At 38.6% G+C, this 11,466-nt stretch overlaps 1 protein-coding gene across 1 annotated transcript; it reads right to left on the reverse strand.

The window, feature by feature from the left end:
* Positions 1-597: 597 nt before the first annotated feature.
* ostm1 (osteoclastogenesis associated transmembrane protein 1) lies at positions 598-10,891 on the reverse strand. The gene is made up of 6 exons (XM_053647252.1): positions 9,481-10,891; positions 7,368-7,482; positions 6,502-6,596; positions 6,306-6,416; positions 5,930-6,095; positions 598-4,450 (listed from the first exon to the last, which is right to left on the reverse strand). The coding sequence occupies exons 1-6, from the start codon at positions 9,916-9,918 to the stop codon at positions 4,395-4,397; spliced, it is 981 nt and encodes a 326-aa protein (XP_053503227.1). The 5' UTR covers positions 9,919-10,891; the 3' UTR covers positions 598-4,394.
* Between the last annotated feature and the right edge of the window lie 575 nt (positions 10,892-11,466).

The following is an 11,466-nucleotide window of genomic DNA, read 5'->3' on the forward strand; positions in this document are numbered from 1 at the left end:
TGAAAAATTAATTACATTTTGAGATCCCTCCAATGATGAACTAAATCTGTATTTAAACGCATATTCCTGGTCATGTGACATGGCTTTTTTTTATGCCATGTCAAAGTTTAAGCCCCCTTTCTTCAGTTAAATAGGAAAATAGTAGTTTTGTATGATCAGGAAATCAGAAATAAATTAACAGTATGCCATATGGATATATGGATATTCAGCAGTTGTAATGCATTCAGTAAATAAAAACTATATACTAAAATAACTACACTTTAATATAATATTCCTTGGTGCCAAAATCCACCATTCCTGAAGGTTTAACTTTTTGTAAACTCCTGATTATCCATATTAAGCTGCACCATTTTTTAAATACAGAAAATAGAGCAGATCAGACCAGTTACAGCTAAAGCAAGTTTGATATGACCTGTGCATTGAGAATTTGTGCTGTTAGGCCATATAATATTCTTATAAACACCTCTTAACAGTCTTTTTGGATTAATACAAATAATAAAAAAAAAACAGAAATGAGGGAAAAATATTGTCTTCTCTCAGAAATGATTATACATCAATGCACAGATCTCCATAATTAGGATTTTTTTAAAAAAAAAAAAAAACAGTTCAAATACAGTGTGAATTAAAGGTGCATAGGTAAGATTTGATTTTTAACAGTTAAGTTTGTGAAGTTGAATAAGGTTTGAATGATTTTTTAACTCATTGAGCCCACCCCCATTTCCATCCATGGACACATAGCCCCAATACCAAAACTTACTTTAATGTAATATTCAACTAGGGTTACCATTAGCAAGAAATGTCATGACATCACTTTCACACGAACTCAGACATTCGGCTGCTTGAAAGCTGAGTTGCAAATCTGTAAACATGTAACTTCTCATCATAATAATTGCTAAGGATGAGGGCGTTGGGGGCGTGTCTATCAAATGATTGACAAGAGGCCAATCCAAATACAAAAACAAACATTCCGGACCAGTCAGGTTTCCAAACTGGGTTTTTTCAGCTATGTATTAAACACTTGTTCTTAGACAGTATTATTATTATATATTATATAGTACATATTATGAATACATATAGTTATTAATTGTTCCACATTATTTGTACAAATAAGAAATGAAAAATATTGACTATTGCACCTTTAAGTAATTTTTACCAACAATAATAATAATAAAAATAATAATTACATTTTTAAACAATATGTAGGTCTAGATCGACTGGGCAGTGAAGCTAACGCATGAGCTTTGTGTACATTAGAAAGTAGCTATGCTAGTTTACGCTTTAAAGTAATACCCCTAATATCCTCTTATACTTTCCCAAGCATTTACATTAAATTAAAGTTTACCAAATTTAATCTGTAACACTGACACTAAGGTATGAAGCTGTAGGACAATGAATAAGTGAAAAAATAGTAACTCAAGGGTTTATTATTGATATTCATATAAAGGTAGTCCATGTGACATCCTCCTAAAATGAGTTAAGCACTGGCTGGTTTGATCTCATGTTGCTATTCTTGGCAATAAGAAAAGGATTGGCATTTGAATTATTACTTTATTATTTCACATTTTTAAAAATAAATAGATTGTGAAAAGCCAAGCTAGGTACTTACTATAAAACACACACACGATGCTTTGCTTACAGGCCTGCCTTTATATGAGCCCTGAGTACCAGCTGAGTTCAAGGCATTTCATAATACTCTCAAGTACTAAAAGGTCCAAAGTCACTGCTCTAATCCTAACCCAGGCTATGAAAGATAATCTCCCATTTCCCCTCATCCTCTCTAGGGGTCGATTTAGGTGATACACCACTGCATGGAACATTTTTCACTCACATGGAGATGAAGTTAGTCAGCAATAGTGACTTGTTAAACATGGTTAGGAAATCCAGACGGCTTACGAAATCAAGCCGCAAGGCATGTAAGAATGAAATCCGCAATTCTCTGTACATCACACGTTTACGAAACGTGTATACGAAAGATTATTTTCCACCTATGGCACCCGCTCAGGTTCTCTAAGCAATCATATGATTGAACAAATCAGGCGCAATGCGCTTACAGTGGGGGAAATAAGTATTGGATGCGTCAACATTTTTTTCAGTAAATATATTTCGAATGAGCTTATTCACATGAAATTTTCACCAGACATCAGTATTAACTCAAGATATAAAGAAATCCAAACATTAAAGTCCATAACTGAAGTTATGTGTAATCAAGTGGAATGATACAGGAAAAAAGTATTGAACACACTAACTGAAATTTATTTAATGCTTAGTGGAGAAGCCTTTGTTTGTAATGACGGCTTCAAGACGCTTCCTGTATGAAGAAATTAATGGGCCGCAGAATTCAGGTGTGATTTTGGCCCATTCTTCTAAACATATTGTCTTTAAATCTTGTTCAATTGGATTCAAGTCAGGAGATTGACTGGGCCATTCTAACACCTTGATTTATTTGGTGTAGTGTTTTAGAGTGATGTGCAGTATTTCTTCTCCAAACATGGTGTGTAGTATGACAGCCAGAAAGTTCAATTTTGCTCTCGTCTGACCAGATGACACTCTCCCAATATTTCATAGGCTTGTTCAAATGAGTTGTAGCAAACTTTAAATGAGCTTCGACATGCCTTTTCTTTAGTAATGGAGTCTTGCGTGGTGAGCGTGAGCAGTGGAGTGCATTGACTATTGTTTTCTCTGTGACGATGACACCTGCTGCCTCCAAGTGTTTCTGGAGCTCTTTCCGAGTGGTCCTTGGCTCTTGGGCTACTCTTCTGACTATTCTTCTGACTCCCTGGTCAGAAATCTTGCGAAGAGCTCCTGTGCGTGGATGGTTGATGATGGAGTGATGTTGCTTCCACTTGTGGATAATGGCCCCAATGGTGCTTACTGGAAGATTCAGAAGTTTTGAAATACGTCTGTTTCCGATTCCAACAATTCGTTTCGCAACAATAAGGTTGTGAAGGTCTTGGGAGAGCTCTTTGCTTTTACCCATCATGAGATGTTTCTTGTGTGACACCTTGGTAACAAAAAGCCTTTTTATAGACGTTCAATTTACTAACCCAGCTGATATTAACTTGAACAGATAGAGGGTATAATTACTTACGGATTTCAGCTGGTTCCTTGCCTTACCTTGCCTTGGAGAACTGCTTTTTCTTAGTGTGTTCAGTACTTTTTTCCTGTGTCATTCCACTTTATTACACATAACATTATTTATGGGCTTTAATGTTGTAAATTCTTTATATTTCAGTATTTCTTGAGTAAATACTGATGTCTGGTGAAAATTTCATGTGAAAAGCCACATTGGAAATATATTTACTGAAAAAAAATGTTGACATGTCCAATACTTATTTCCCCCACTGTAAATGCCAGTGTTATAAGTAATGGCACAGCACCATGAGACCAAAAAGCCAATGGATATGTTGCTGCACGTTGTTTCGGCCAAGTAACTTTATCCTACATTTAGATTAGCTGCTAATGATGTGGAGAAAATATTCCTGTGAATGCCAAGTAACCTGAAAACAACAGAGCATGGCTTTTCAACTACTTGCAAATCTTTAGCAAATCATATGAAACATGCAAAGCCGTTCGAATCGTTATTTAGGTCACTGCTGCAGTAATTAGCCTCTCACGAGTAGAACATTTACGTTTGGAAATCACAAACGTGTAACAGCGCAGTTAACTCTTCCAGTCTTTATGCACATTATATCTCTCTTCTGTTCTTGATCAGAAAACCAGTCAGACTGCTACATCATGACCTTATAGTGACTCAAAAAAAAAAAACACACATTAGTAGCACAAAGGGTAGAGATGGTTGCTTCGTATACAAAAAAAAAAAAAAAACAAGAAAAGGCTCGGCCAAAGCGTCACGTGCCCTGCATAGTTCTTTAGTGCATTCTCCTTTCATTTCATCCATTGCTTTTACCTCTTCACTCCACACATGCACCATGTATTTATTAATGGATCACTAATGGACATCAAGTGCTTGCAACAGCGCTACTGCTGCTATGTTATATGTACAAGTCCCGCTACCCCGAAAGAAATAAATAATAAAAGCTTTTAGCAGGCAAGATGATGTTCTCTTGGTTGCAGCGGGATGACGGCATAACCAGTCTCACCTAGAGCTCGTCAGCGCGCCATCTCGCAAGGCAAAAGACACAGATCTTTACGGAGTAGTCCATCCTGTCATCAACATACTGCATTCGTTCACATGATCAGCAAAACACCGGGGCTTGGGGGGGTTAAATCAGCACAAAAAATTTGACAAATATGTTCAGAATAAGTGATGTTTACTTTAACAATTATCATAAAGTCCGTGGATATTTTACAATCCAGCTCACATCCACCAGGCACGTTCCTTTCGGAAGAATGTAAAGGTTCTCCTCGCTTCCTCCTCTTCCTGTCTCCTGCATTCAGCTGTACTTGTCTTGGATATTCATCAGGCTGTGGCTGGACTTGGCTCTTTTGGCTGAACAGGAATAATCAGATAGGTACATTAGGTAATGTGCTTTATAAGAAAATGGTCTAACACTAATACTAACAATAACAACCTTATTAAACTTCAGGTAAGGAGTCAAACCTGCAGCCATTGTAGGAACCAGTGCAAAGTCTCCAACTAAGCATAATGTACGATCACGTGACAGTTAAATGTATCGAGGGAAGAAAATTAAAGACGCTAGCCAGACTCAAAGAATAATCATTACTTGCCATGCGAGAACAGAACACCAAACCTCATAGCTGAAAATATGGCTTGTCGCAAGCACGCTTTACTACATTTCAACCTTTATTGACGATAATAATCATAACTAGTTGCTTGACCAAAGTCTGTATTAACTAGCTAACTGATCGCTATACGTTATTCATATTATGTATTATAGCTTCCGTGTTTTTAGCCTAATTTCAGGATAATAGTACCATTCTGTCCACCCTTGGTAAGTCCATAATATATATCATCTTCCTGAGATAAGGTTATGGTCGAAGTTCCCATTACGCATACGATGCCTTCACCCATTACTATCTTTGATTATTTTATCCCCATGCCTATTTAGTAATTAGTCTGTGTTCTTTAAAAAGTGCTGGTAATGATAACTGCTTTCTTTTCGCCATGACGCACTCTACATGACTGTAGGCTTCGCTTCATGACAACGAATTCAGGTGAACTTTGAACGTGAAATGATTACATTATGTGGAAGAGGCGACTGATTGGCTACTGGCTATTTTTCTAGTACGCAATTAAAAGATCTTGTATGGTTGCACTACTTGTATTGTTCTCCACTTGATATATCGCTTTGCTTGTATTTCCTCATTTGTAAGACACCTTGGATAAAGCGTCTGCTAAGGGAATAAATGTAAATGTAGCAATATTTGAGCATTTCTATTGCCGTTGTTTTTTTGTTGTTGTTGTTTTACTTTTGGTGAATTAAAAACGAAAACTACTTGCTTTGATAACATTGCTGTGGGAGACTTGACATCCAGCTGCAGAAGTGCTTGATCCACATAAAAAGGTGTGCTATATTTTAGAGGTGCCGGATCTGGTTCCGGAAGGATCCGGCTCAAATTAAGCTCTGGTTGTCACCCACTGGTTCGTTCTCTCCTAGTGCTTGACAGCTACCTACCTGACATGCTGAAGGCTAACATGAGTGTCCTCCGAGACACATGAACGCAGAACACGAAAAAACACACAAATATCCCCACATTTCCGTATAGATGATTGACAGAAAGCAAACCTCACAAATTCCGGTTCCAGTTACTCTTCCTCAGACTCCGACCAAGAATGGCTTCGGTATCAATGTAGAGCAAACGCTTTGAAATATTCCTACTTCCTCTCTTATGTTTCTGCTTGTTGCCCTGATGGACAGCGAACAACCTCTGTAATGCTGTTCGGAAACACACCTCTCTATCTCCTCTACCGCGGGCACTGCCGAGTTGAGCTGAGAGAGATACTTACGGTGCATCAGCTTGCGTTTCTTTTGTTCCGAGTGCAGGTAGTTGCTCAAGTAGAAGATGAGCGGAAGGAAGAGCATGAAGCTGGACACGGCGATGACTGGCACGTTCTCCTCACGCGTCAACGAACAGTTGTATATCTTGCTCCACGAATACCGCGTCGAGTTCATCTAGGAAAGGGCGGAGCAAAGCGAAAAGTTAGACTGCTTCCGAAATCTCGAGGACGAAACCAAATGACCTGCGGCGCTCTGTGTGGCATTTTAAAGTTTTCCGGGCTGATCGGCAGGAAAACATTCCAACGTACGGGACAGGAAAACAGGAAACACACACAGGAAATGCCTTGTATGTATTCAGAATGTGTACTTTAAATCAGCACTCACCGCGTCTTCCACATCAATACACAGAGTCTTGTTTTTTGACATGTTACTATACAGATCATTGAGTACTTTATAGGAAGTCTTGCACTCTACACACAGCTCCGAGTAGTTCCCCTGTGGAATACACACACACCAAACTTTAGTCATTGTCTTACGACCCACAATATTAACATCTATTTATATTACTACGCGACGTTACCTGCGAGTATTTCTCAAAGCAGGTCAGCGACTGGTTGTGTCGATCTATGAAGTAAAGTGTGGTATTCGACATGCTTTTCCGGTCGATCAGACAACCTGAGGAGAACACAAAAACAAAGCGATATTATAGTACAGGCATTCTTAAAATCAGTCAAAAAACCCTACAAAAAAAAAAAAAAACATCCCTTTTTACTAGAGATGCACCGACGTATCTGCTAATAATCGGTAGCCGCCAGTAACGGCAATTTTTCACGCTATCGGCCGATAGTTTAAAAACATCCGATGATCAGGGCCGATTATATCCTGTCAACGTTAATGTTAATATGAATTAATAACATTTAATAAGTGAAGAAATCTTACTTTAATCTTCAGAATTTAGTTCATGTGTTAATGTTAATTAGAGTAATGTGTTTTCTGTTTATGAGACCCGTTACTGTGAAACAACTTGTTGAAATGGAGAGAATAAAGTTTTTATTTGCATTTCCTTCAGAATTGTGGACTTTATTATTATTAATTTATAAGAAGGCATAAAAGGCAGAACTATCGGTTATCGGTATCGGCCGATATCACTGTGAATAATCAGTTATCGGTATCGGCTGAGAAATTTAGTATCGGTGCATCTCTACTTTTTACATTTCGTCTACAACAACCCCCAATACAAGATGGATGTCTATTCACAAATTCAAGACGAACAACCAATCACAGCACACAGACACGGCAGACAGATGCTACAAAACCAGGATGCACACACATCCAATATCAGGTTTAATACACACATATACTGCTTATGTTGTGTGAGGTGTTCTTGAACAAAACTACACTTTATATTTTATTAAATATATATGCAGACACAGCTACACTACTCACTGGTACATTCAGCCGATTCCCAGGTGTCATTTAAGCCTTTGTAAAGGTTGTACAGGAGCATCAGCCTATCTGCACGCAGCAGCAGCTCTTCACAGCTCTTGTTCCCAGAACCCACCTGAGTGAAGAAAAGTTTTCGCAAAACACTGATTCATTTTTGTTTTTTTGGCTTGTTCTATTCGATAATCAGACGACTTCTTAAGAAGAATACGGACTCATCTTTTGATACAACGTGGGGATCAGAGGTCTAACCCTAATCTGATCCGATCCCGAAAATCATCACAGTCAAGTCGACTCTCTGGAAAATGACTGTTGCTATGGGAGCGTGGTGTAAGACAAGTTGCGTTCACAGAGTCTCGTTGCGTTTACGCCATCGGAAATCCAAATCAAATCTCAAAGCAATCCAGTGTTACAAGCCAATTTCGGCCTTGTGATTGATTTGTTACTACTGAATTTTATTTATTTATATATATATATATATATATATATATATATATATATATATATATATATATATATATACATACATACATACATATATATATATATATATATATGTATGTATGTATGTATGTATGTATGTATGTATATATGTATGTATGTATGTATGTATGTATATATAAAATACACCATATTACCAAAAGTATGTGGCTACCTGATTAATCACACCTATATGTACTGGCTGAACGTCCCAATCCAGATTTATTCCCTGTTATAATGCGCTCCACTCTTCTGGGAAGGCTTTCCACTAGATTTTGGGGCGTGGCTGTGGGGATTTGTGTTCATTCAGCTACAAGAGCATTAGTGAGGTTGGGGTCAGGCGGTGACGTTGGGATTTCCATGAGGTTCGGTGCACAAACATCCCAAAGGTGTTGAGTCAGTGGGGTTGAGGTCAGAGCTCGGTGCAGGACACTCGACTTCTTCCACCTTCTTCCAACCCTAACACACTCTGTCCTTCTTCATAAAGATCGCTTTGTGCACAGGGCCATCATCATGCTAGAACAGGTTTGGGCCTCTTAGTTCCAAATCGTAATGCTACAGCATATAAAGACATTCTACACAATGTTGTGCTTCCAAATTCGTGTCATCAGTTAGGGGAAGAACCACGTATGGGTGTGATGGTCAAGTGTCCATATACGTTTGATACGATAAGTGAAATAATAACTGGAAGCATTCTGGTTGCCACCTCACAGCTCGATCCAGGGTTCGAGTTTCACATGTGTCCACTGGTTCTCAAAACACGCCGGTACTTGCATGTATGAACACGTGCGCTGACATACTGGTGACGGTGTATAGCTCTCTTTCCAGAACCTTCACACTAACTGTCCCTCAGTGGTGGAATGAACTTCCAACCTCAATCCGGACTGCACAATCCGTCTCTATCTTCAAAAAAACAGCTAAAGACCCATCTCTTCCATGAGCACATAACTAACCCCTAAAATGCCAACCCCACATTATCCTACTCTGCGCACTTTGCTTTTCTAGAACTCGATGAAAGATCTACTTGTATTGTTCTCCGCATGACATATCGCTTTGCATGTATTTCCTCATTTGTAAGTCCCTTTGGATAAACGCGTCTGCTAAATGAATAAATGTAAATGTATTATTATTCCCACCGTGCCTGATTCATCACAATCCTGACCTGGATAAAGTGCTTATGAATGAATGAATGAATGAATGAATGATGAGTGAAATAACATGTAATGAATCTGTCTTGCTTAAAAAAAAAAAAAAACAAGCACGAAGATACTCTATAACTTTTATTTCCTCCCCCCCATCTTATTATTAAAGAATAATAAGATAGATTATATCAAGTGATCTGTGGGATGATGTCTTGGTAGTGCTCAGAGAAATATTCTAAATAGAAATGGAGATTAAACCGAATGAGCAGGATTGGTTGTTTGTGATTGGTGAAATGTTCAGTGAGTGATGGTGTGATGCACATCACGAGTTTGTCCTGCATGTGACCAGACTGGGAACTTCTGCAAAACAAGGGCTGTAGTGCACATATAGTTCACACCCTATATAGGGACACTTATAGAGCAATTTAGAGACGCACCTAAAATTTCAGGAAACCAAATATTAAGTCTTTAAAAAGCCATGAAAATACACTTACCTGTGTTGATATGTTTGCATACATGTCCAGGAAATCGTTATAACCGCTATAACAGTTCTGACACATTTTAACAGGACGTGCGTTGGACACCAGACAGCTCGATAAGCTTGTATATCTCTGACTGAAATCATGCAGCAATTTCAAGCAATGATCAATCATTTCCACATCCTCCGGGAAGGAAGAGGACAGACGGAGAGAAGGAAAGTAGCTGTCCTCGTTCAACCCAGGCGCTTTTAGATCTTCATCTCCACTCGGTTCTGCGGCATGAACAGAGATCTCGCCTAACATCAAATTCCCACAGAAGAAAACAAACAACGCACAGCTGTAACTTGTAAAACCCCCCATATTTTTTTTTTCTTTTGACGTGATTAAAACCTCAACTCTCTCCAACTCTTTCTTTCTGCTCCGTTTCTGTTGCACACTACTTCCTGTTTTCATTTTCTGCCACGGATCACGTGATTCCAAATCTCGCGAGAATACACAAACGGAGGATTTGAGGAACTTGTCGATAGTTCCAGCTGCTGTAGCGTCTAAGCTACACTATGTACACACACTGTATGACAAAAGGTTTGTGGACACCTGACCCTTACACTTGAATGTACTGTTGCCACAAAGTTGGAAGCATGGAATTATCTAGAAAGTCGTTGTACAGTGTAGCATTACAATTTCCCTTGGGCATGACAAGGCCCTTGTGCACAAAGCGAGCCCCATGAAGATATGGGCTGCGTCCGAAATCATATACTATGACAGTACATACTGCATTGCCATACTAATCAGTATGTGTGTGTGTAAGTCCAGACATACTGGACATACAAGTCCAGACATACTACATCCGCCATGTTAGCATTGTCATGTGACCTTCGACATCATCATAAACACAAAAATCTTAAACAAGTTAGCAATTTATTAAATAAGTCGTGTTTAACCAAGGTTTAACACTTAAAAAGAGCTTCCACGTCTGTCTTCCACGTTTTTTTTTTCTTTTCTTTCTGAGCTCGTCTGCACCAGTCCCGTTGCATTGTGGCATTGTTTGACTCGCGTAGTGTGCATCGGTTGCATATTGCAAAATCTCGCCGGAAGCAGTACACCATCCGGGTATTTCTCACCTACTATTTCTCGCATGTTTAGAATTCGGACATAGTACCCCTCTGGCATATTGCTTTTCACCTACTATATAGTAGGTAAGTATGCAGTTTCGGACGCAGCCATGGTGTGTTGCGAGTAGAAGAACTCGAGTGTCCTGCACAGAGCACTGACTTCAATCCCACTGAACAGCTTTGGGATGAACTGGAACCGGAACCTCCTCACACAACATCAGTACCTGATCTCAACCTCACTAATGCTCTTGTAGCTGAATGAACACAAATCCACTTCCTAGATATCTCCCCAAGAAATGTTAGTTCATTTAGGTGCTCTAGAATCATAGCATAAATAAATAAATAAATAAATCCTCTCAGAAAATGTAACCACATCAACAATGACACTTTTTAAAAGTCATTTATGTGGAGCATCTGACCTACAAGTCCCCGTAGGTCATTGTTACTACACATAACCAATCAGAGCGTTTAACTGCATTGTATAAACTGCAGTGCACAATTTATTATTACTGCATATTTTTATTTGCTGCAGTTGTCACTTATTTTAGTTAAAACGATAAGATTTTTCGTTCCAGAACTTTCCAGCTACAAAACCCAAACCAGCTGTGTTTTTATCATGTAGGCTAAACAGCAGTAGCAGTTTTCCTAATTCTATTAATATTGCAAGGTCATGCTATTTATGTTTCGTTGAAAGTTGAAGAGTTGAAGGTTATGAAACGAACAACATCCTATACGAAATATTAATTCCTGCTTATATGAAATGCTCCATCTAACTGACCATTCAGTTAGGCTTAAATTCATATAGCATAAAGAAAAAAATACCTTTAACAACTCTCATAACAAGTAGATACCACTTAATGGACATATCCATGGTCACGTCATTAACAAT

Source organism: Ictalurus furcatus, chromosome 2 (assembly GCF_023375685.1).
Source record: "Ictalurus furcatus strain D&B chromosome 2, Billie_1.0, whole genome shotgun sequence".
Lineage (NCBI taxonomy): Eukaryota > Metazoa > Chordata > Actinopteri > Siluriformes > Ictaluridae > Ictalurus > Ictalurus furcatus.